At 44.6% G+C, this 26,999-nt stretch overlaps 2 protein-coding genes across 4 annotated transcripts in view; one reads left to right on the top strand and one right to left on the bottom strand.

Annotated features, from left to right (window-relative positions):
- USP33 (ubiquitin specific peptidase 33) overlaps positions 1-17,656 on the bottom strand; it is an 81,285-nt gene extending 63,629 nt beyond the window's left edge. The window contains exon 1 of the mRNA XM_068239181.1: positions 17,277-17,656. Coding sequence (XP_068095282.1) covers positions 17,277-17,577 — 301 coding nt within the window. The 5' untranslated portion in view covers positions 17,578-17,656. The remainder of the gene's footprint in view (positions 1-17,276) is intronic.
- Positions 17,657-26,368: 8,712 nt separating this feature from the next.
- The window catches only part of MIGA1 (mitoguardin 1), a 95,169-nt gene continuing 94,538 nt past the window's right edge, over positions 26,369-26,999 (top strand). For 2 of the 3 annotated variants that reach the window (XM_068242468.1, XM_068242466.1), the window contains exon 1: positions 26,369-26,458. The gene's annotated coding sequence lies outside the window, so the exon portion shown is untranslated. Of the gene's footprint in view, positions 26,459-26,515; positions 26,578-26,999 lie in introns of those variants that run through there. The other variant, XM_068242467.1, reaches the window with a different exon arrangement.

The following is a 26,999-nucleotide window of genomic DNA, read 5'->3' as shown; positions in this document are numbered from 1 at the left end:
AGTGGTGAATCCAAAAGCCCCCATACATGCTATTGCCCCCATACATGCTATTCTGCACACGCCCGCACATGTGCAGAAGAGCCCACCCACCGACAGGTCACCTAGCTTCACCGGCGGACAGTGGGGACCACCGGAGCTGCGGCAAGGGACTCCGAAGACATCAAGGGGCTGGAAGAAGCCCCAGGTACGTAGCGATTGATAATCGGGTAAAGTGGATACGTAAGCAAATAGTGGGCAATTCAAAAAAAATAATTTTTCAAAAAGACCTTTGCATTTTTAAAGATTGATTTTCTTAAAAACTACAAGGTGTTTTTGAATTTTTCTCTTTATTTTTTTTTACTTGTACCCACTATTCTCCTTAAAGTGACACTAAAGCGGAAAAAATAATAATTATATAATGAATTGGTTGTGTAGTACGGATAATTCCTAGAACATTAGTAGCAAAGAAAATATTCTCATTTTCAGTTATATAGTTGTTTTATTATAACATTGAATAATTCTCTGTTTACAGTTTACACACTACTCAGCACTCTAAATGATTTTACAGAGCAGGCCAGTTAACTATTGACCTGTCCTCTGCAGAAGAAAAAAAATACAATGACAGACAGTTGAGATAACAAGCTTCAGAAGACAGAGCTCTCTGCAACTTTGAAAGTCGTGGAGCTCAATGGCTCTTTTGCATAGAGAACAACTGGAGTTTCTTAACTCTTCCTGTACTGGAAACAATATTAGACTTATGTCTCTGCTGCTAATGTTTTATTTCTTAGCTGTACACATACAAATCATATCAATTTTCTTTTTTTTCACTTTAATATATGTAGCAATTTTGGTGGCAATAGCATGTATGGGGGGCTTTGCTATTGCTAAATCAGCACAAAATTATTTGACATTACGAATGATTACACAAAATCAATTGAATTTACAAATTGTAATTAATTAAGGGTGTAACTGAGAAAATTTACATAAATTTTTGCGCACTTGTAATTAGCTAACTACAATCATCACTAATGAGAGATCAAATCCTAATCCCCGCCATGCCAAAGCGCGGTTATGGGAATTTGGCTGCAAGGTCTGAAATCGATATTCCTAATTAGTATGCTGATCGGGGAATATTACAGCGGAACTGAATATTGCTGAAAAACAAACAGTTTCACTTACCTGGGGCTTCCCCAAGCCCCCAAGAGCCGTCCTGTCCCGCGCCAGTCCTGCTTGAGTCTCTCTGTTCTAGCGCCTCTATTATGTTTTGTTACAGTCGACTTGTAAGTAGACAGCAACTGCGCCTGCGCACCCCACGCAAGCGTCACGTAGCCCGGGGCGCGCAGGCGCCGTCGACGGTAACAAAACTTGCGGGCAGCGGGAGAATGGAGGATCATGCAGGACCGGCGCAGGGCAGGACGACTCCTGGGGGTTGGAGAAGCCCAAGGTAAGTGAATGGGTATCTTTTTAAGCAATATTCAGTTCCGCTTTAAGGAGAATGCTGGTTTATGAAGTCATCCATGACATCCAGGTTGCCAGTGCTTAGGATATTAAGAGGAAGAATTGCAATGGCCGTCTTCAGTATTCTTTCATGGGAGGTGTATTTTACAAGCACATATGGTAACCACATGCAATCAGAATAGTAGTAAATGCTTCCATTAGGAGTTTTCCACTCACTAAAGCACTAGAAAGTACTATTTAGGCTTAGAAGGTGCTTAAAAAGCACTTAATTCAAAACCTTAAAAAAATAAATAAACACGTTACACATCAAAACAAATTAACCAAATGCAGTGCAGCAAACAGTCCTATTTGTTTCCCTGGTAACCACATCTAAATGGTTCTCTCAATCAAAATACAAACAGCGCTGCAAACTAGCATGACATTTGCTACCGACGGGGATAATTATACCTTCAGGATGTATAAAGAGCTGACATATTATAAAGTGCTGCACAGTGTACACAGAACCAATCACGTGCCTCCCTGAACCGCAGCAACTTACGGGCAAATAACTCCCTTTTAAAGGACAAATGAACTGAAAGGCATATGGAGACTGCCAATACCAGTTGCCTGGCAGCCCCGCTGATTTATTTGGCTGCAGTAGTGTCTGAATCACACCAGAAACAAGCATGCAGCTAATCTTATCTGATCTGTCAATGTCAGAAACACCTGATCTGCTGCATGCTTGTTCAGGGGCTATGGCTAAAAACAGAGGCAGAGGAGCAGCAGAACAGCCACGCAACTGGTATTCCTTAAAGAGAATCTGTACTCTAAAATTCTTACAATAAAAAAGCTTGCCATTCTCTTCATTATGTTTTCCTGGGCCCCTCTGTGCTGTTTCTGCCACTCCCTACTGCAATCCTGGCTTGTAGTTGCCAGTTTTAGGCAGTGTTTACAAACAAAAGACATGGCTTCTAACCAGAGTATGATACGCTGAGAACAGCTTACTGTGTGACTCATGCAGAGCTTGGAGAGGGTGTGTAAAGCTTCTGCCAATGACAAGCAGTGCTGCACATTCCACACATTCCAGCCTGAGCCCGACAGAGCCGACAGAGGAAAGAAGATAAGATTTATTACAGAGACAGTGCAACTACAAAAGGCTGCAGTAAGACAGACAACATTAGAACAGGCATAGGGACTTATAGAAGGAATAAGGCTCAAAATTGTTACAGAGTCTCTTTAAAAGTAAATAAACATGGCAGCCTCCATATCCCTCTCGCTTCAGTTGTCCTTTATATTGTACCTGAGCCGAAGCCCGGGCACAAAAAGAAAAAGAGAAGCCTCAGGATCCATTCTCCAGGTAAATGTAACTTTCAAATCTCAATACGATAGTAGCATAAAGTTAAAGTGTTATTTCAAGCTGTATAGCCTCTTTAACCCTGGCACACACCTGCAATTTTGATTGGTAAATTTTATTACCCCCATATAGTTTGAGAGTCAACATGTCATAAATACTATGAACCGAGTAATATTACAAAACTGGTCGGTGATTGGCCAATCAAAATTGAAGGGGTGTACCAGGTTTTACACTTTAAAAACACACAGAAATATATTCAGCAAACCTTGCAAGAGGGGAAATGTTGCTCAAAAGCAGGGGTGTCAAACTTAAAATACAAAGTAGGCCCATCGTGGAAATCGTGAGCCAACGTCTATGTCTATTGTCCACCTCCCTCCTTTATAAAATTCCCTAGTATCTAATGTCCCCCCTCCCATATACAGTCTTTTGGTGGCTAGTGGTCCTCCCGCCCTCCCTCCCCTGTTGTTTAGTGGTCATTCCTCCCCTATACAGTCCCTTGGTGTCTAGTTGCCCCCTCCCTTCTCTATATGGTTCCCTGGTGTCAAGTGCTTTCCCCCTTCCTCCTACATATGGCTTCTCTGGTGATCTAAGGCTTCACCTAGAGTATAGCTGCCCTGGTGGTCTAGAGTGGGCCAAACATAATGCAAAGTGGGGAAACCACTTGGGGCCAAATTCAATGGCTCTGAGGGCCAAATTTGGCCCATGGGCCGGAGCTTGACATGTAGGATCTAAAGTAAGGTCTCCTGGGTGAACCTGAACTCTTGCACAAGACACACAAAAAAAACCAGAGAGAAATGCAGCCTGTGTGTTTTTAACGAGAAGAGCCTGTCTAATTCCCCCTCCTCTTCATGTAATCACAAGTGTAATTTAAGCTCTCAGAAGCTGTCGGCTCAGAAATTCAGTAATCTCGGCAGACAGAGCTAATATGTAAACACAGGAGGTTAACCCTTTCTCTGCTACCATGAAAGTAGGAAGTAGACAAGCTGCAGATTTTATTGCAGGAGCTCTGTAAGCTGTAACAAAGAAATGTTTTTCTTTAAAGGTTATTATGCTGTTGCATAAGAGGAAGTTGCATTAGAGGATGTTCTAGGTTAAGTCGAGCTTTGCAAAGCTCATGAAGTACAGTAATTAAAACAATGTCCACGTTTAATTAGAGCTGGAGCCCCGGAAGACCAGGCTTAGATGAATCAAAGCCAAAACAGGACCGTTTGCTAAGGATTAAAGCATATTTTTCATATTTCCAGCATGAATGACCGCTGTCTACTTCTCATCAAGACTACGAAGCCACACTAATTGTATGGAAATTACACAGCCAGACCTGGCCACACATTAGGATGTTTAACCATTTGAGCACCAGAGCAATTTTCACCTTTTTTAGGCTCCATTCATTCGTCTATAACTTTATCATTACTTATCGCAATGAAATGAACTATATCTTATTTTTCACCACCAATTAGGCTTTCTTTAGGTGGGACATTATGCCAAGAATTATTTTATTCTAAATGTGTTTTAATGGGAAAAATAGGAAAAAAAATGTGGAAAAAAATCATCTTTCAGTTTTCGCCATTATAGTTTTTAAATAATGCATGCTACTGTAATTAAAATCCATGAAATGTATTTGCCCATTTGTCCCGGTTATTACAACGTTTAAGTTATGTCCCTATCACAATGTTTGGCACCAATATTTTATTTGGAAATAAAGGTGCATTTTTTTCAGTTTTGCGTCCATCCCTAATTACAAGCCCATAGTTTATAAAGTAACAGTGTTATACCCTCTGTTATACCCTCTTGACATAAATATTTAAAGAGTTCAGTCCCTGAGGTAACTATTTATGTATTTTTTTTTTATTGTAATTTTTTTCTTTTTATTACAAGAAAAAAAAAATGTTTTTTCCCGTTCATTGATCTCCGGGCAAGCGGCCGGCGGCGTGCACGAGCGTGGGAGCGCGCGAGCGGGAGCGCGGACAGGTACGTGTATCTACGCCCCTGGTGGGCAAGTGGTTAAAATGTACATCAGCAAGAGTCTAGGGCAGTGATGGTTAACCTTGGTACTCCAGCTGTGGTGGAACTACAAGTCCCATGAGGCATTGCAATACTGTGACAGCTCGAAGCACAACTCTGGGAGGAAGAGGCATGATGGGATTTGTAGTTTTGTCACAGCTGGAGTCCCAAGGTTAGCCATCTCTGATCTAGGGGGTTAATTCACGATAGAGGAGTGCGGGGTAACTAGATGAGTGCCGGCAGAGTAGCATGCATTCTTAGCATGCGCGCTCATTTTAAATTACGCACGCTATTGCACTACTGCAATACTTGATTAGTGCGGCCGCTACCACGATAATTGACAGACACACATACATTTTCAAAGATTTAATGTTAAAACCGATCAAAAAAAAATATCTGTAGTGTGTAGGCAAACGAGCAGATACATCCCTTAATAACTGGAGAGGGATCTATCTGCTGGCCACATCTACCAGTGTACCTTTGCTTATGGTCTAAAGGTGCTTAAACACTGATTGGTCCTTCATCTTGGTTACTAGTTTATCCAGTAACCAAGATATGAGCACACAAGCATCACCTAGGGCATTACCATATGATGTGTGTCACTTATACTCTACCATTACAATGATGACACCCTTAAAACCCCATGAGGAATTGGCAGCATTGTGTCCCACCCTTGAGCTGCCCTTTTCCTTACCCCTCCCTCACTTCACCTACTTTTGTTAAATTTTGATATTGGACACTTCTTGTAACAAGCTACAGATAACTTTAATGTTTGTTATATGATATATTTTGAACCACTGCGTGGGTATCTACTTTTGCATTATCGCTTTGTCCTTTTTTATTTGCCGTTTCTAAATCAAAACCCTTTTGAAACTAAAACCCCACAAGGAATAGACTAGAGGACAGAGCTGGAAAGCCGGGGCAGATGGAGGAACAGGAAGGCGCTATGCTATCCAGAGCCTTCCCCCATTAATGCAAGTATCACACCTGTGAGTTTTCTTTGACCTATAGCCGACCGCTCCACGCCAATCGCCATGGACGCAGCGGCAGCCCCGGGACCGCTCAACCCCAATTGGGGTGAAGTCCTGGGGCGGGATTTTGCAGGAGATCTATTTACTCTGTACATCACTGTGATCTACGGCAGCGCTGTACTGGGGACAAATAAAAAATAAAATAAACAAACATCCTGGGAGCGGTCACAGCCCACCAACAGAAAGCTCTGTTGGTGGGCAGAAATGGGCGGGGAAATCACTTGTGTACCGAGTTGTGTGGCCCTGCAGCGAGCCCTTAAAGCTGCAGTGGCCTTAATTGTAAAAAAATAGCCTGGTCACTAGGGGGAGGGGGGGGGGTTAAGGGCTCGTTTCCACTATCGCGAATCCGCATGCGTCCAACGCATGCGGATTCGCACATGTAATACAAGTGGATGGGCCTGTTTCCACTGTAGCGTTGTTGAGGTGCGCAAAAGAGCCGCAGAATTCGCCTGCGAGTGGAATGCATGCGAATCGCATGCAATGTATTTAATAGGGAAATCGCATGCGGTTTCCCCATGCGTTTTTTGCCGCGAATTCGCATAGGTACCAATGTAAATTCACACAGGCAGTGAAATGGTTAAAATCGCATATACCCTCACCATGCAAAAAACGCACGGGGAATCGCATCCACATGCAATTTCATCAGCGGAGGAATCCAGGCGATTACGCACCGCAATAGTGGAAACGAGCCCTAAAACCGTGGTAAAGTGTACCTGTAAGGAAAAATAATGCCCCTACACAGTACTCACCTCAGGAGGGGGAAGTCTTTGGACCCTCCAGGGGTTTCCCCGTCCTCCTCTGCTGGGTCGTTCCAGCACTGTCCCCGCACAAGAACAGCTGACAAGAGCTTGGAGGCCTACGCATGCGCAGTAGCATGGGCCCGTTTGGGCTGTTTTTCCTATTGAAGCTGAGCGGGACCATGCTACTGACTGTGCAGCCGTGCCTTGGGGGTCTCAGTGCTGGATCGGCCTGGCGGTGGAGACCGTGGAAGCCTCTGGTGGATCCAAAGGCTTCGATCTCCCGAGGTACATATCCAAATGTGCCCCAAGAAACTCTCTCCAATTGGGACGCCGACAGCAATAACGTCTCCCGAAGGTTTCCAATTGTTTTCCACACGATGCAAAACTGAAGAAAAAAAGAAATACAAAAACATTGCTCTCTGGTGAAGATTATCAATGAGATACTAGTTTAATTCCAAGCTCGTGCAAATTTGCTTGCAATCTGTATACAGATTGAAATTGGAACCAATTCCAAACAGCTACAACTGCCAATTTTAATCTGCATACAAATTGCAACCAAGTTTGTATCAATTCCAAAAAAAAAATCATGCATTTATTGACCGCTTCTACATTTTCCTGGCAGCATTAGAAACACACACACACACACACACACACACACACACACACACACACACACACACACACACACACACACACACACACACACACACACACACACACACACACACACACACACACACACACACACACACACACACACACACACACACACACACACACACACTTTTACATTGGTGTGTAGCTCCACCCTCCCAGTGATGTTTAGACTAGACTGTTTAGCTATGTGGAATTCTCCTCCCAGAATATTTTCTACTGGCATTTTCGCTATAGCGGGTGCAACACGTACACCCGCTATAGCGTCCTCTAACTGCGGTAACACGTGCAATAATACACATGGCGGCCTGCCGACTTTGACTCGGCAAAAACGAAACTAGGTGGCGGCAGGGGACCAGAGGATCAGGGAGTGAAGTCAAGGGCACAGGATGGCTGCAGGGGGCTGGTAGAAGCCCCAGGTAAGTAAAACTCATTTTTTTCAATTGGGTTAAGGTTCCCTTTAAATGTAAATAAATATGGCAGCCTCCATATCTCTCTCACTACAGTTGTCCTTTAAAGAGACTAATTACAAAAAAAAAAAAAAACCCTCTGGGGGATACTTACCTTGGAAGGAGGAAGCCTCAGGATCCCAATGAGGCTTCCCATCCTCTGTACCTTGTGGGAATCCAGCGCTGGCTCCCCCGAAAGTACCTCGGCAAACCTGACAAGCAACAGCGCAGGCAATATTTACCTAACGCGATCCTGCGCAGGCTCACTAGCGGCTCTTCATTCGGGCTAAGGGCCTGTACACACTGCTGCGCTTTTCAAATCGCATGCGCTTTTTAATCGCAAGGTCTTTTGAAAAATCATGAAAATCGTGGAGACCTGTACACACTGGTGCGATGCGCTTTTCCTATTCTCATGAAGGCATGCGATTTAAAAAGCACAGCAGTGTGTACAGGCCCTATGGCGGAAAAAGCCGAGGCGGATCGATCCGCTCTACTGCACAGGCGCAAAGGATTCGTGCCTGCGCAGTAGAGCGGATACGATTATTCCGCCTTAGCCCAAACAAAGAGCCACTAGTGAGCCTGCTCAGGAACGAGATAGGTAAATACTTAGCTCGCCGCGGTTCGGGGGGTCCCGTCACTTGAACGGAGGAAGACAGAGAAAGCCTCGTTAGGATCCAGAGGCTTTCCCCTCCCGAGGTAAGTATCCCCCAGAGGGTTTTTTTTTTTTTTGTTACAGGTTATCTTTTAAGTGTACCAGAGAGGATATAAAAGTTTTGTATCTCTCCAGCGGCTGCTGCAGCTGCCAGAGAGATACATAGAGGGCGCACTTCTCTTGCGCAGATTGGCCGAAGTTACGGGACCTGGTACCGGCAATACAGAAGGCTGAGGACGGCAGCGTGGGAGCGATCCATGCACATGGGGCTGGAGAAGGCCCCAGGTATGTATATAACTTATATTTTAGACTGTCTCTGGTTTCCTTAAAGAGAACCTGTACTGAGTAAAAATATTTAAAATAAACACATGAGGTAACTTCAAATGAACATTACATAGTTACCTTGCCGTCAGTTCCTCTCAGAAACTCACCATTTTCTTCTGACAATAATCCCTTCCAGTTCTGACAATATTTTGTCAGATCTGAAATAGATCAGTTGCTGTCAGTAAAATATCAGTTGCTGTCAGTTATAGCTGAGAGGAAAACAGATGTACCAGGTAATGTCCATGTTTCCTTATGGCTCAAGTGGGCGATGTTACAGTTTAACTGTGTGCTGACCAGAAAGCGGTTATGGAATAATGGCCATTTTCAAAATGGAGGACGGAAATTTCCCTTGATCACAGTGAACAAACAGGATGGGGGACAGGAGAAAAACACTGAGGAGTAGACTACATGGAAGGTAAGTATGACTTGTGTATGCTTATTTTGACTTTTAATTTTCAGTTCAGGTTTTCTTTAAGTATTAGAGGCATGGGATCGTCAGGACAGCAGGGCAACGTGCATTATTTAAAATGAAATAAACATGTCAGCCTTCATATCCCTCTCACCTCGGGTTCCCTTTAAAATAGGACTGCAGAATAGCTGTAATGTAAGCGGAGGTCCTCTTTAATGAGATAGTTTTATATGGCAGTGCCAGTGGTGAGGATTATGGGAGAGAGAAGGATGGTGCTTCATTCCTAATGGCTGCAGTTCAGTTACACTGGAGTGACCTGCTTGTAAGATGCTGAGCACAGGTCTGGCAGCATCCCATAATGCCGCTGGCCAGTGGCCCACTACTCATTAATAATGTATGGAGTCACATGGGCCAAACCGTACAATATAATGAGGACTGTGCTGCTCTATGATGTTCTGTATGCAACTGCAATTCCCCAGAAATCATTACTGTCTGGACACCAAGGTCCGCTTCTCCTGACAACAAGATAATTGTTACGCAGTGAATAATTCATATATAAACATCTGTAACAAACAGTTATTCCAGAGAATTGATAAACCTTTGCTATAAAGTGCATATTATCCGGTAAAAGATTCAAATCTTTCATTAGCCCGGTGAAAGTCAAACTTGGCTATACCAGCTGTTAGAGAACTACAAGTCCCACAATGCATTTACCTTTATGAATTATGACTGTGGCTGTCAGACTCCTGCAATGCATTGTGGGACTTGTAGTTCTGGAGAGCCGAGTTTGCCTATCACTGCATTGGCCAATTCACCAAAGATCTCCTGGAAATCATAGAGAAACCAAACACAATCCAAAAAAACTGGACTGGATTTATTCAAATTGGTCTGTAGGGGTAGTCGGAAAAGTCAAATGTCCGATTCTGTGGAATATCTGATTCCCGCCAATGCCCAATTTTTGATTTTCCGAATTTGTGTCATTTTGTGCATTCTCCGATTGGCCAATACTTCAACTCGGAAGTATTGGACCTATCAGAGAATGCTGAATTTTACCACGGTGATCGGAATACCAGGGAAATTTTAGGACAATTACAAGATTAAGGAATACTCACTAGTATCACAGTCTGGTGATTGGTCTGAAATGACTGCGGTAATCCAATCTTCAGGGAAAAATTCAGCATTCTGATTGGTCCAATGCTTCTGAGTCCTGTTATTGGGCTAAAATTACCGAGTTGTGGTAAATCAGATTTCCGCAGAATTATTATCATTATTGATTTATAAAGCGCCAACATAGGCGCTGTACAAAGTAAGAAACAAACATGGGGTACATAATACATGGGTTTTTGAAGTCAGGCCGGCTCTCGGGAGGACCGGCGCCCCTGGTGGCGGGAGGGGGCAGGCGGGCTGGATGACGTCAGCCGAACCTAACCGAACCCGAACATGTAGGTGTTCGATCATCACTACTGGTCATATGAATGACGTTGTGCGGTGTGATGCGTTGGGGGTGGAGCATTCCACCGCAAACGGAACTGCCAGGTGTAAAGCTGGCCTCAATGATACAATCTTACCTTTTCTATGTCATATGAAGGACTACCTAAAGCAGCCATTAAAAATATATTACCTCAAGTTTACCCTATTACATAGATTTGATAAGATTGTACCAATATTGTATCGTTAGTGGCCAGCTGTACAGCAGCTAATAGAAATCTGACAGATTTTAGTCTAGTCCATCTCCTCATGGGGATGTCCAGCCTACTGTGACAGGATCATAGGGAAAAAGTAATTTCCTTTTCTCACCCTGTACAACCAACACAAGTAGTGGGGATATAACCCTTTAAAATGTATCTTGGTCTAACTTGGGAACTTGGATATTCTACACTATACTGAATCTGGGTTTCATTTTTTCCCCCCAACTTACAGACTGACACGTCAACAAATCCATCTCTCCTTTCCTTCAAGCTAGCCACGCGTCTGTGCAGAACTTGGCCACGAAATGCCGCCCAACTGATGAAATCCTGATACCAGCGGGCGGAAATAATTTAGTGTGTACCCCGTTTCCCCAAAATGAAGACATCGACGAAAGTCAGCCCTAGCGGCAGTAAGGGGGAAAAAGTACAGACACTCTTGCTAGAGTTGATGGTCTCATGGGCGGTACCATGGCTCCATCACTGGCCCAACCACTGCACATGCTGCTACTCAGTGAGTGCAGTGATTGGCCCAATAACGGAGTTATGGTCCCACCTGGGAGACCATCAGCTTCAGTAGGGAACAAAAATTTCTGTACTTCTTCCTCATAGGTTGAAGCTGGGGGACACAATGGCATTGAGCTGGGGGTAAGAGGAGGATGCTGGGGGACATCGGAGGACAGCGGAAGACATAAGGGGACACAGGAAGACAGGGGATAGAGAAGGACACAGGGACAGAGGGAGACACCAGGGAGACACTGAAGGATCAGAGGTAAGAAGAGGCGGCCCACTGGTGAAGGCAGGACGACACAGCACAGGAACTTGTGTGTTCATAGAAATATAAGACATCCACTGAAAATAAACCCTAGCACGACTTTAGAAGCAAAAATTACTACAAGAAACTATTACGTACGAAGCCTAATCTACAGAATTTGATAATATCTTCTAAAGGTGGCCATACACTCGTTAGATTAGCAGCAGATAGATCATCAGATAGATTTCTTATCTATCTGATGTGTTTAGGAACATTTTTTACTAGGAACAGATTTCCAATAGATTTCAGTTTGAAATCTATTGAAAATCGATCTGATGGCATTTTTTTGCCATCAGATTTCCATTAGGGCCAATGCAAAATGATAAGCAATCTCAACAGATCGACCTAGATTTTCCACCCTGCCAGATCGATTGAAATCGATCGAAATCGGCCGCCAATCGGTCGATTGGTCAACCAATTTGCAATCGATCGGCCAAAAATCGGCTGAGTGTATGGGACCCTTTAGTTTTACCCAACTTTATCCAAAGCAGGAAAGTGGGGAAAAAAAATGACAATAGATGCTAAAGAGGTACATTCTGACCAAGAAACAAAGACAGCAGCACTGCTCCCAGCAGCCAGTTCCCTTTTCATTTTCACATCTGCTTTCCAACAGATCTGCCTTTTATTTGAAGTGACACAGAAGTGGAAAAAATGATGATATAATGAATTGTATTTGTAGTACGGATATTAAATAAAACATTAGTAGCAAAGAAAAAAAAGTCTCATGTATTTATTTTCAGTTATATAGCTGTTTTTCTAGAACATTGCATCATTCTCTAATATTTGCAGTTTACAAATTAAACTCTGTATTTTAAATGATGAAACAGAGCCAAGCTAATGATCCTTTGAACTTCCTGGCAGAAAAGAAACAAACATACAAGACACAGTGAGAGGCTGGTGCACATTTCAAGGCCTAGTGCACACTGAGCGGTTTTGGTCGCGTTTTTAGAACTGCTTGCGGATGTGGAAACGCTTGGGTAATGTATTTCAATGGGCTGGTACAGAAACGCATACTCCCGGGCTGCAGCATTTTTTGGATTTAGGAGGCGTTTCTGCCTCCAGTGTTAAGTATAGGAAAAACGCAAAACGCTTGATAAAACGCCACATCAGAGCAGTTTTCCAGGCGTTGTTACAGTAGCTGTTCAAAACGCTAGCAAAACGCTTCAAATTTTAATAAAAAAAAAAAGCATCAAAATCACACAGTGTCACACCAAACCCTGCTAGCAGATCCGCAAAACGCTAGCGGTTTTTGGTGTGACACTAGGCCCAAGAGATTTTTAAACGCTAGAGATTTTAAAAGCTCTTGCTAATGCAATGCTATGGGTGATTTTTACAAAATCACATCACTCCAGTATGTACATACATAGGAGATCATTAGCAAGAGCTTTTAAAGGATACATCCAAGCTGTTGGGGGGGGGGGGGGGGGAAATCTACTTACCCGGGCCTTCGTCCAGCCCCTTGCAGCCGTTCTGTGCCCTCTCCGCAGCTCCGATCCCTGCCTGTGGCCCGGGGTCACCTCCGGCGCAAGATGCCCACTGCGCCTGCATGAGCAGCTCTCAGAGTCACACTGACATCAGCCCGGATGAGGTCCATGAGCCGCACACTGATGTGCAGTAAGATGCCGACCTGGCGAGGTCATCATCTGCAGCGGAGGGGACCGGGAGCCACCGGAGCTGTGGCGAGGGCACAGGACGAAACCCCAGTTAAGTAAATTTTTAATTTGTAAACACCTTGGACCTTCCCTTTAAAATCACAAACGCTCAGAAAAGCTCTTCTGGTGTGCACCAGCCCAGAGACAGGTTGAGATAAGTGCTTCAGAAAATAGCATTGCTCTCTGACTAAAATAGCTCAGAGAAGCTCTTTTGCATAGATAACAATTGAACTTTCTTAATGCTAGGTACACACCATACGTTTTTTTTCGTCAGATAGATAGTTCGATAAATTCCGTCATGTCCGATATTATTTCCGATCGTTTTTCTGGTCAATTTCTCATAGAAGTGAATGGAAATTGATAAGAAAAGATAAGAGAATCTAGTGGAAAATCGAGCAGAGAGTTGATCGGACGGAAAATCGAGATAACGCATCGTGTGTACCTAGCGTAACTCTTCCTCTACTGGAAACAACACGAGACTCATATCTGTGCTACTAACGTTCTATATCTTAGCTGTACTACACATACAAATCATATCACAAGATTATTTTCACATCAGATTCCCTTTAACAGGAATGTAGATGCAAGTCATGTTCCTTCAATACCTCTTTTCCCTTTCCTCATTTATACAGCAAGTCCTATGGGAGAAAAGCGCTATAGAAATGTTATTGTATTGTATTGTATTAAGTCTCAATCTACCATGAGGACAAAGATGAGCCCTAAACAAGCACTAATGTTCCAAATGAGCAATCACTGAACAGGATACCATCTACACAGACACAGGAGATTGCCATAATCCTCACTGTGCTTCCTGGGAATAACACCAAAGCAAACAGAGGAAGTTCTGTACAGTACTAGCTACTGCCTGACCCTCATTGCAAACAAAACCGAGATTCTCAGTCTCACCTGCGGGAGAAATCATGTACGATAAAACAAGAAGCAGAAGTTACAGACTGTCAGGTATTTAGACTGTTAAGGTGCCCACACATCTAGCAATGTATGGGAATACGGACGAATAGGCCGATCTCTCTCTGATCGAATCTCATCTGTTAGCTGCCCATACACCAGCATACCGATTCCCAAGAGATTTCCGCATCGGCCTTCGCCACTGTCCCCCCAAATGTTAATGTGTGCGCCCCCCCCCAGTGCCCGCGCATTGCAATCTCACCTGCTCCAGTTTCCACAACTGCTCCCAGTCTCCTCAGCTGCCTATCGCTGCCATCACAAGCAGCCACCACTTGGTGGCGCGTACAGCAAGTGGCAGCACTCTGGCGAAGCAGCAGGCAAGACCGTGAGTCATCACAGCTGGAGCAGGGGAGGTTTCCAATGCACAGGAACCGGGTGTGGGGGGCACATATAAATTTGGAGGGGCAGGGGCTGGGCGCCCGTTGCCTTCGTTAATCATTGCAATATCGCACACGTTACCGCCACACACCTGATCAATCACATCTGCCTGAGATTTTACAACATGCTCAATTGATACATTCGACAAATTTCGGTCCAAAATTGAATTGACGATCTGGCATTCTTGTTGCGACGCTGATTTTCATCCGATAAATGATTGCATCAGATGGTTGATTAGGCCACAATATCGATAGATGTATGGTAAGCTTAAAACTTTGATTTGCGGGGGCCCGTTCACACTGCACGCGTTTCCAGACGCGTTTTGGAAACGCGTGCAGGTGGCCAAAACGCACGACATCAGACATTGCATAGAGTGCAATGTCTGATGTTCACACTGCATGCGTTCCGGACCTGTGCGGTCCGGGAACGCATGCTGCACGCAGATTTTGCAAAAACGCGCGGCTGTCCCATTCACTTTTCAGTGATGGGATCAGCCCGCAACGCACACAAACGCGGATGGCCATGCGTTCGTACGCGTTGCGGTCCGCACGCATGGCCATCCGCATTTCTGATCTGAACGGGCCCAGTTCTGTGCTCATGTCATATTAACTTCCTGGCCAGGATAAAATCAGAAGTGGAAGTGATGTAGGATCACATGATCATTATGCACATCTCTGACTGGCTGATTGCGACTCAAGTGTCAGTTATGTTTCTTGTTTATCCCTCATGACTTCTCCTACCAGGAGAAATGATGTAGCAGAAACCGACTCTGAACAACCAAGTCACTGTGACAGAACAGCGTCAGTACTCTTCAGAATGAGGCCTTGCATAGAGCCACACTACTGCGAGTGCTAATTCCAACTGAGATTATAACTTGCACATGATTGTGTTTATGGCCAATCCTGTTCGAACGTTACTGACGGATTTTTAGGAAAATCAATAAATTTCATGTTTGGAACCAACAACAAATCGCTAGCGTTTTTAATTTGCATTTTGTACGCGATTTCATGAGCATTTCCAGCGATTTAGGTAGCGCTTTTAAAAAGTGTAAGCTTTTTGCCAGCGATTGTAATATCGATTTTAATTCTGATTGGTCCTCAATTTATTACTATTTTTTTATTTATTGATTTATAAATTTTTACAGAAGTACATCACAGGTTTCCCTGTCCTATTGCCATCGTCCCTTGCATGCATGCCACATCACAGCCACCAAGATACTTACATTTTCTGTGTCACCCACAGACTTTGATTACTTCCGCCGCCACAGAAACTGACAGTAACGCGCTGTTGACTTTCTGGCGGCTGATAGGGAACTTCCGGCGATGGGGTAAGTGTGTTAGGCCCCACTGCGTTGTATTGTAATTGCATTACCCTGCAGTAAAACAGCCTAACGCAATGCACACTTGCAAGGTAAATGTAAAAGGGGCCTGAAGAACTGTTAAAAAGAACAATCACATTTCCTATGAGGTTTTCCACGAGGTCACTTAAACCATACTAGCACCCATTTATTTCTGAGTGGAGAGTAATTAATCACTTGCCATATTTTTGATGTTGTTAACTTATCTTGCATACGGCTAGCCTAATGCTGACACCAGCAAATCCCCTCACCCCAACCCAAAAATACAACCACACCAGAGATGGATTAAGACATAACAGGGCATTAGGCAAAATAGTAGTTTTTGCCCACCTGGCTTATTTGGTAAGATTTAGTTGCGGCTAGTAACACTGCTAATACATACAGTATAGCATCAGGTGCTGAACTCAACAGGCACCTACAACATTCCCGCTAGATTTGCAGTTCATTCAGGCTCCATTCACACGGGAGATCAAAAACTGCTACCAAAATCGCTAGCGTTTTGCAGAGAATTTTTTTTCTTTTTACAGGACACAAATGCAAGTTTTGAGTGATTGCAATTCACTCTTTTTTAACATTTAAACAGTAAACGCTCCAAAATCACAGAAAAGGCAATGCATGCACCGTATTTCCGATTACCGTGTGAGATCACTGCTATATACACTACACAACTACTTTTCACACCACGGAAATCGATCGAAAAGCTCCCCAGTGTGAATGGGCCCATTCACCCTTGAGCAGGAAACCCACGATTCCTGCTATCGCTAAAGCTCTAGCGTTTTGTTGTTTTTTTTAAATTCTAGCCTAAGGCAGCGTTCTCACTGCCACGATTGACAACGAATGTGCGCGTTTTGCGATTACCTGCAGCATTTTTCCAGCGATTCTGGAGCGATCGCCATTAGCATATATAGAACCACTAGTCGCGATCGCTCCAAAAACGCAAATTCGTCCAGTGATTTTTTTTTCTATGTTAAATCGCTGAAAAATCACCCGCAGGAAGCGCTAACGCAAATTGCTAGCGTTTAGCAATTTTAGATGTAAATAGGCCCTTTTGGCCCAGCATGTCAGTGATTGCAGGTTGTGTAAAATCAGTGCTTTCCCTGCATTGCCTACACTGAAAACTGCTGAGCCTGCTGAATACACACAGCTGGGTGCAGGATCCTGGCCTCTCATACACACCTGCATGGGGGAAGCATGCAGTGCAGGGGGGGGGGCTGCAGCACCTATGGGGGGCAATGCATAGGGAATTAGGGGAGATGCAATAAGGCAGCCATGCAGGAAGGAGATCTATAAGCAGCTGGCAGGGGCAGCATGTATGAGAGCGGCCATATACCGCAGCACTGAGGAGCCCATCCTGGTACACAGCGATCCACCCCGAGCCCCGGGATGTCACTTACCCGCCTCGGGCCTGTCTCCGGTATCTGCGGCCCCCGGGCCGGTCTCTCCCTGTCTGTCTGCTCGTCTCTCTCCTTCTCCCTGTCTGCCGTGTGCTGCGGCTTCCGGGGCTGGGCCGGGACACAGCACCACCTGCTGGTCGCCTGGAGCATCTGCAGCTCTCTCACTACACTGACTGTGCCCAATCAGCGCTTCTTTCCTGCACGTCATTCTCAGCTTAAAGGAGAACTCCACATCACTTGTCATACTTTGGCGTGAGCACTGAATAAAAAGGAAATGTGTCATTTTTTGTATCTTTCTCATTTTTTTCCAGGCCTCTTTCCCATGGACAGTTGAGCTGCGTGCTCAGCAAGCAGTTACCAGGCAGCAGTGAGCAGTTACTAGGTTGCAGCAAGCAGTTACAAGGCAGCAGCAAGCAGTTATCAGGCAGCAGCAAGCAGTTATCAGGCAGCAGCAAGCAGTTATCAGGCAGCAGCGAGCAGTTACCAGGCAGCAGTGAGCAGTTCAGGCAACAGCGAGCAGTTATCAGGCAACAGCGAGCAGTTATCAGGCAACAGCGAGCAGTTATCAGGCAACAGCGAGCAGTTATCAGGCAACAGCGAGCAGTTATCAGGCAACAGCAAGCAGTTATCAGGCAACAGCGAGCAGTTATCAGGCAGCAGCGAGCCGTTACCAGGCAGCAGCAAGCAGTTGTGAGCGTTTGAGAGGCATTTAACTGCCCATCAACTGTTCGTGGAAAAGAGGCTGATTGGAGGGAAGGGACGCGGGCGGGTAGCGCTGATACAGAGGAGGCGGGGGAGCGGCGCTGACAGACACGCATAGGTAAACATTGTGCTGGCGACACGCTGCGTGTCGCTAGCACGGCGGAGGGGATAGCAGAGCGCAGGGGGGTCCTGGGGGCACACCATAGGGCAACAGAGGCTGGTGTTAGTGTGCACAACCAGCCTCTGTGCCCCACTAATATAATTAAATCCCACCTCGGGTTCTCTTTAAGATAAAATGGGGCCCTGGGCAAGATAGCAGTTTTTGCCCACCACTGATGGTCACCTATTTTTGTTGGTGGCTAGCATCCGCCAGGCCCCTAGATTTTCTCCAGGCCCCAGGCAACTGCCTAGGTTTGCCTTGTGGATGATGCGGCTCTGTTCTCCATAGTTGAGTTTTTCCTTTTTCCCACAGTCGCTTCAGTATTATTTGACTTCCTAGTGCTGTACCTGCTGTACCGCTGCTGCATTGAGTTGTCCAGGTTTAAGCAGGCCATACACACATCGATATTTGCCGTTCGATTCACTGTAATCAAATCTACCAGGAATCAATGCACAAAAATGTCTGATTCATTGCTTTCCAATCGATTTTGGCCTAAAATCAATTGAAAGTATTGATGGGACTGGATGTAAGATTTTGGTCGCTCGGGGGCAGAGCAGGAGCAGCGGGCGATCGTCGTCCATAGCGTTGCATTGCCTCAAACAGTGCAATGCCGCAGTTCGATTCATTTTCAATATATTTACTACCGGGATCTATTGAAAAATGTTCTGCAATGTATGCAATTAATTGATTACTTGATTTCAATCAGAGAGGAATCAATAATTTGTGACCGTTGGGCAAATATCTGTTATTGTATGGCTAGCTTTAAAGAGAAACCGTAACCAAGAATTGAACTTCATCCCAATCAGTAGCTGATACCCCCTTTCCATGAGATGTCTTCCTTTTCACAAACGGATCATCAGGGGGCTCTGTAGGGCTGATATTGTGGTGAAACCCCTCCCACACTGTGATGTCAGGACCATGGTTCTGACATCACACTGTGGGAGCCTTGTTGCATTGTGGGAAATAACACCTGTTTACAGCTGTTTCCAATTGCCTTCCACTGACATCACCTGCCAGCAGTAAAGAGGTCACCATGTGATAAATGTTAGAATGTAAATAAGTGAGAGAAAAGATTTTACAATGGGCAAACAATGACTAAATCATTTATATATAATTATTGTAAATCTGAAGCACTTTTTTATTAGATTATTTTCACTGGAGTTCCTCTTTAAGCCTCATACACACTTCAGGATAATGCCGCCCGGCAAGGACTATGGCACGGTCCCTTGGGCGACATTTTGTGGACGAGGCTGTACAGAAAAGTTGCTAGCCTGAAGGTTAGTGACATGTGCTGCCATTATGACAATCCAGTGACAAGAATCACACACCTGTTCTGAGTAAATACTGGTGCAGGATCCCAATAGCAATGTAATCTAGACAATCAAAAAGAGGGGTCTGCACACAGTCTTGATCAGGAACAATGTCTAGTCTTTATTGTTCCAGCACAAGTATTACATTACGACATCTGACCATCACAGCAGACGATCGTTTCGGCGGCCACCAGGCAGTTACAAGTTTTAGTCTGCCTATGCTTTGACAAAGGAGACCTTGGTGGCCCCGAAACCATCTTTGGCTGTGATGGTCAGATGTCGTAACATCTCTGTGCTGGAACAATAAAGGCTAGACGTTATGCCTGGTCAAGACTGTGTGCGCACCCCTCTTTTTGATTGTCTGCCATTATGACAGGCGGCCGATGTACGACGGAGGGGGTGAAGTACGGGAGAGAAAGTGCAGCGTTTGGCCAAAATTATCATGCCGGGTCTCTCACGGACGTGTCGGGGCTGGCGGGCCGACGTACACACACTAAATTCTCAGCAGAGGTGGTCTTTAACGGCCTACTCAGCCGAGTTTAGTCTAGTGTGTGCACAGACCTTAAAGAGAAACTCCGACCAAGAATTGAACTTTATCCCAATCGGTAGTTGATACCCCCTTTTACATGAGAAATCTATTCCTTTTCACAAGACCATCAGGGTGCTCTGTATGACTGATATTGTGGTGAAACCCCTGCCACAAGAAACTCTGAGGACCGTGGTACTCCTGGCAGTTTCCTGTCTGTGAACCTTGTTGCATTGTGGGAAATAGCTGTTTACAGCTGTTTCCAACTGCCAAAAAAACATGCAGCAGCTACATCACCTGCCAACAGTAAAAATGTCACCATGTAATAAATGTCAGAATGTAAATCAGGGATTTAAAAGATTTTACAATGGGCAAACACTGACTAAATCATTTATACATAATTAAAGTAAAATTGAAGCACTTTTTTTTATTACATTATTTTCACTGGAGTACCTCTTAAAGAGAGCCTCCAGACCACCACCACTGCTCAGGACCCTCTGGGAGTCTGTGCTCTTTGCTCCCCCTGCACAAGTTTGACTGTGCAGTAGCACTGAGCTGTTGTTTGTGGCCGTGCTCACGGATGAAGAGGAGAGTGGCCACAACATACAGTGCTGCCCATAATTATTCATACTTCTGGCAAATTTTGACTTAAAGTTACTTTTATTCACCCAGCAAGTCATTTTTTTGATCGGAAATAACATAAGTGTCTCCCAAAAGATAAAAAGACGATGTACAAGAGGCATTTTTGTGGAGAAAATAATTCTCAGCTTTAATTTACATGTGAGCAAAAAGTGTCCAGTCCAAAATGACTCATACCCTTCACAAACTGTCACAGTCTGTGGGAAAATCCAAAGTTCTATACCATTCCAAAAAGTCCATGCTGTTCTAAAGCATCCTTATTATTATTATTTTTTATTTATATAGCGCCAACATCTTCCATAGCGCTGTACATTGTACAAACAAATAATGGGGAACAAATATACATAAGAAATACAAGACACTGTACAGTCATGACCTTGAATAGAATACAAATACATACATAGTTGATGTGTAGTTGGTACATGTGCATATGTTAAAATTACAGCAGTATGAGAAACACTAGGAGGAGGTCCCTGCCCTTGCGAGCTTACAATCTAGCGGGTAGTGGGGAGCAGACACCAGGGAAGGAAACACAGGGGTTAGTGAGTGAGCCAGTGTGCCTTCAGTGCTGCCTATAGCAAATTATAGGCTTGTCTGGACGGGTGTGTTTTCGTAATTACTAATCCTAATTACCCTGATTAATTGAGAACAGCTGTTTTAATCAACTCAACAGGTAAAAAACAGCAGCTCTCTGCGGTTGGTTTGTGAACAGTCATGGCTAAGACAAAGGAACTCAGTGAGGACCTGCGGCTGCGCATTGTGGCTGCTCACAAGTCAGGAAAGGGCTACAAGGCCAGTATTATTAAAAAATAAAAGATGTTCCACACTGTGGAAAATCTCAGAGAATGTTGTCGGAAGCCAAAAGTGACAACTGTGCTGGCCAGGATAGTGAAAGAGGTGAAAGAGAATCCAAGGATCACCACCAAGGCCATCCTGGTGAATCTGGGCTCTGCTGGTGTTAATGTCTCACGGCAGACAATCCAATGGACACTGCACACTGCTGGGTTCCATGGATGCAGACCAAAGAGGACAACACTTCTCCAGATAAGGCACACCAAAGCTCGCTCGGCCTTTGCAAATGCTCATCTGGACAAAGAAGACTTCTGGCCTTCTGTTTTATGGTCAGATAAAACAAAAATGGAATTGTTTGGTCACAAGTTTCCTTCATTTGGTGTAAAAAAGGAGAAGCCTTCAACCCAAAGAACACCATCCACACTGTGAAACATGGTGTTGGGAACCTAATGCTTTGTGGGTGTTTTTCAACTAATAGACCAGGGAACCTAATCACAGTAAACGGCACCATTAAAAAAGAGCAACACATGAGGATTCTCAACAACATCATCAGGCAGTCTGCAGAGAAACTTGGCCTTGGGCACCAGTGGACATTTCAGCATGACAAAGACCCAAAACACACAACAAAAGTGGTGAAGAGATGGTTAGCAGACAACAACATTAACGTTTCGGAGTGGCCCAGCCAGAGTCCTGACTTGAATCCAATTGAGAATCTGTGGAGGGAGCTAAAGATCAGGGTGATGGCAAGAAGACCCTCCAACCTGAAAGATTTGGAGCTCATTGCTAAAGATGAATGGGCAAAAATGCCTGTGGAGACATGCAAAAAGCTGGTCTGTAATTATAGGAAGCGTTTGATTGCTGTATTAGCCAATATAGGCTTTTCTATTGATTATTGAGAAGGGTATGAATAATTTTGGACTGGACACTTTTTGCTCAAATGTAAATAAAAGCTGAGAAATGTTTTTTTTTCCCCCACAATAATGCCTCTTGTACATCCTCTTATCTTTTGGGAGACACCTATGTCATTTCCCGTCAAAAAGTTACTTGCTGGTTGAATAAAAGTAACTTTAAGTTAAAATTTGCCAGAGGTATGAATAATTATGGGCAGCACTGTATCTGACAAGCTCTCAGTGGACAACATGGTAGACTCAATCACTATTAATTACTATTAAGGTAACATTAACAGTACAATTCTGCGGATGATTGTCTGTTTCACCTTGATGGGAAAAACAGATGGATTCCATTAATCTCATCGAAATGGTTACCGGGTTTTCAGCCGTTAATGAGTGTGAGGATATATGTGATGACGATGATAATATGTACGGTAATATGCAGAACATAGCAGCCATATTGTATCGCATGGAGGCCATATGTTTCCTTCTGTCTGTGTCACATGTGTATGTCTGCTAAAACCCAGTCTGGCTTTGGGGGAAGCTTGGATTGTCTGTATGTCAATGACAACTACATTTGCATCTGAAGGTGGACGATTGTGAATAGGAGCAGGAACTGCTAATTGGCTGGCTAGCCTCTGGCCAGGAAATGGCTTATTATGCCAAGAGCAGTCAAGTCCCCACCTTTGATCTGCTGTGAAATACTGTCTCAGATGTGTCACCTAGACTGGCTGCAGACCACACCAGCCTGAGCCAGGCATTTACATATGACAACCTGCTGGAAGTGGTTTTGAAATCTCTGCAAACTTTAAAAGCTGAGACAGGAAAGCTTTGAAGTTGCATATCACAGAAAGGATATGACGCGCGTTATGTAGAAAATGGGATTATTCCTGGATATGGACATTTGAGTGGCCCCGGGCCACACAACGGACTATATAAGTGGCCTAGGATAGTCACAACTGGTAGCTCTCTGGAGATAGCAAAGACGCTAGGGCTAACCTGGTTGCTGACCAGACCGCGTGCTCCACGCAAACAACGCCCAGATCTATACGCTGGTAACATTTTTTATTTCCCTTGTATTTTTGCAACTTGTCTTGTTGTGTATCTTTGTAATTTTTATTTTGTAACTTTCACTTTGTTTTTTGTAAATCTTTTGTATATATTATTGTCTGCATTGTTCCACTTCTTTTCTGGAATATCAAATCGTTATTTAATAAGTTTGACTTCTGCTGTACTAAGCCAACGCTCATAGCCTAGAAGAGATTGCAGTGTAACTTGCATTACAAAGTTTAGTGCCTGATTGTCTCACTACTGTACGATTGTACTGTGTGTGGGTGTGCATGGCTTTCCCGTATTCGGCCTAAAGCGCAAAGCTGACCCGAATACGAAAACGCGGATTGCGTGCAGATTACTTGACAGCAGAGTGGAAGTGTCTAGCGGCAGCTAGTGGTGGCAGTGAGAAGTGTTTGTGGGCGACAGCCTTGTTGTAGCTTGACTAAGGCTGCTTCCCTCTCGATCTGGTCATACGCAGGCGTGCTGGGGGGCCGATTCCTGACAATGAGCACGACCGATAGTTTCTTTTCGATTGTTTCCGAGTACTACAGTAATCAATCATCTGCGGGATTGTAGCGTTAATGGCCACTCTTCTCTTGATTCTCAACCAGAAAGTAATCGATTATTCGCCATACTGGGCTATTATCAACCCATATATGACTAGCTGCATTACACTTCCTGTAAAGAAGAAAAATTCACATACAGTCAAACTAGAGGAACTTTGACCAAGGTTCAAACTTTATCCTTATCAGCAGCTGATACCCCCTTTTCCACACAAAATCTTTACCTTTTCTTGAATAGATCATCAGGGGGGGTCTGTATGGCTGATATTGTATTGAAACACCTCCCACAGTTTGATGCCATGACTATGGTCCTGACAGTTTGCTGTCTGTGAACCTCGTTGCATTGTGGGAAATAACGGCTTTCTCTAACTGCCAAGCAAGCAATATCTCCCCCTGTGCATAGAATTCTCACTATCCATACAGATCACCCAGCAGAACTAAAGATGTCACCACCAGTGATACATTTCAGAATGTAAATCAGGGAGAGGAAAGATTTTATAATGGGCAAACACTGACTAAATAATCTATAATTGAATATTGTAAAAAAACAAGCAATTTTATTCATTACTAGGCATCAAGCCCATCCGTTTAAAACTGGTGCTAGGGCTCAGCCGCGACCCCCCCCCCCCCCCCTCGCCCAGTATGCAAGCAGGCGCACACGCTTACACTCATCTCCAAGCGTGCATGGCTCCCCCTGCACCCGTCCTCCTGCTCTGTCTCCAACGTTTGCCCGCATGCTACACAGCCGCAGTAGCGCAAACACAGGGGATTTGTTATATAGGATGTTATCCTCCGGTGTCCCCCTCCAATGCTTTGCCCCACACCTCATCAAACGTGTTCTCGTAGTCGGAAGCGCTCTGCGCAGGCCTGGGGCAGTAAGCAAAAATGTTTTGACTATGCATGCACAGAACGCAATAGAGGACGCTCCGCAAGTGCCGCACTTGCGCAGTGGCTGGATTACAGAGGGGGACCGCAGAGTAACGGCTGGGCACAGAATCACAGCGAGGAAGCAGGAGGACTTCAGTGCCAGGTGAGTAAATGGGCAAACATTTTATTTTTTTTACTTAAAGGACAGCTGAAGTGAGAAGAATATGGAGGTTGCCATATTTGTTTCATTTGCCTGGCAGCCCTGTTGATCTATTTGGCTGCAGTAATGTCTGAAGAACACCAGAAATAAGCATGCAGCTTATCTTGGCATATCTGACAATGTTAGAAACACCTGATATGCTGCATGCTTGTTCAGAGTCTATGGCTAAGTACTAAAGGCAGAGGATCAGCAGGACAGCCAGACAACTGGTATCGCTTAAAGAAAACCTGTACTGAAAATAAAAGTGAAAATAAGCACACACAAGTCATACTTACCTTCCATGTAGTCTACTCCTCAGTGTCTTTCTCCTGTCCTGCGTCCTGTTTGTCCACTGTGATCAAGCGAATTTTCCGTCCTCCATTTTGAAAATGGCCATTACCCATAACCCCTTTCTGGTCAGCACACAGTTAAACTGTAACATCGCCCACTTGAGCCATAGGGAAACATGAACATTACCTGGTACATCCGTTTTCCTCTCAGCTATAACTGACAGCAACTGATATTTTACTGACAGCAACTGATATATTTCAGATCTGACAAAATATTGTCAGAACTGGAAGGGAGTATTGTCAGAAGAAAATGGTGAGCTTCTGAGAGGAACTGATGGCAAGGTAACTATGTAATGTTCATTTGAAGTTACCTCATGTGTTTATTTTAAATATTTTTACTCAGTACAGGTTCTCTTTAAAGTGTACCTGAGATGATAGAACAAAGCTTTATACATACCTGGGGCTTCCTTCAGCCCCCTTCAGGCTGATAGGTTCCTCGCAGTTGTCATCCTCCTCAGCCTGGATCCTCTGCTAAGAGGCTGGTAATTTTGGGAGTCATGGCATGCTGCTCATGCCCAGCCCAGCTGTGCGCCCCCAGCCCCCCTCCCCCTTGAAGGCTCAGAACACTCCCGCCCATTGGAGCGCATGAGGCAGAACTGCACAACTTCCAAAAATACAGAGCCATCTAGTGGAGGATCCAGGCAGAGGAGGACAGCGAGGAACCTATCAGCCCGGAGGAAGCCCCCAGGTATGCATAAAACTTTTTTTTTTTACATTCATCTCAGGTTTCCTTTAATTAAGAGGAAATAAATATGTCAGCCTCCATATCCCTCTCACTTCAGGTGTCCTTTAAGGTTCATCTTTCTTTCCTCCACATTAATGACAATTTTTTCCAGGGACAAATAGTCTGGAATCCTCCTTTGAGCCTATGGGCAGTAGGCAGTCTCCCCCATAGCTCCAGGAACTGGAAGGGAGCAATCAGTGAACTCACAGTCACGTTATTATAGATCTGGAAACACGACGGTGAGCAGACAGATGCCTACAGAGAGCAGGAGCAACATCAGCTCCACGCTTATCACCAGAGACAATCTGCCAGACTCCCTCCACCGGAAGCTCTCCCCTCCCCTCCTCGCCTGGTCCCTCCTAGCTGAATCCATCAGTGCTGGAGCTGCAGCAGCCTCTGCATGGCAGGTATGTGATCAGTACAGCCCAGGGGGTGCCAGGGAACATCCGGGGATCACCTCTCCCCTGCCTGCCCTGCATGGCTCATCTCCCCTCTCCTGGCACTGGAGGCAGATTGCACAGCACAGGTGCATGGCTGTCCACATCACAGCTACCTGCTTAGATTCAGTTATATTATGGGTGCACAGAGGCAATTATATAGCAGATTCATGCAATGCCGATTGCACATGAGTATGTTATCACAGTTACTACGCATGCTGTATTTGTTGTACAGTTTTATGTATTGGTGTATTGCACAGCTGCATGGAGAAGGATAGTTTAGATTTGAATGCTTTGGAAAAAGGGGTTTTAACCAGAAACAAGCAAAAAAAATAGCTTCATGTGCAAATCTCCATCTTCTTCCAGAAACTAAATGGTAAATCAAAGCAGCTACCTGCCCATGTGTTAGGTCCAGTTTCTGGAACATTTAATAAACATTGTTACATATGTATGATACATTGAAGGTTGGTGCTAGTCTAGTTTAGGGGACCCAGCATGCAATTTAATTGGG

The sequence above is a fragment of the Hyperolius riggenbachi genome, chromosome 6, assembly GCF_040937935.1.
Source record: "Hyperolius riggenbachi isolate aHypRig1 chromosome 6, aHypRig1.pri, whole genome shotgun sequence".
NCBI classification, from domain to species: domain Eukaryota; kingdom Metazoa; phylum Chordata; class Amphibia; order Anura; family Hyperoliidae; genus Hyperolius; species Hyperolius riggenbachi.
Note: the sequence above shows the minus strand (reverse complement) of the source record. Positions and strands in the feature narration are given on the sequence as shown.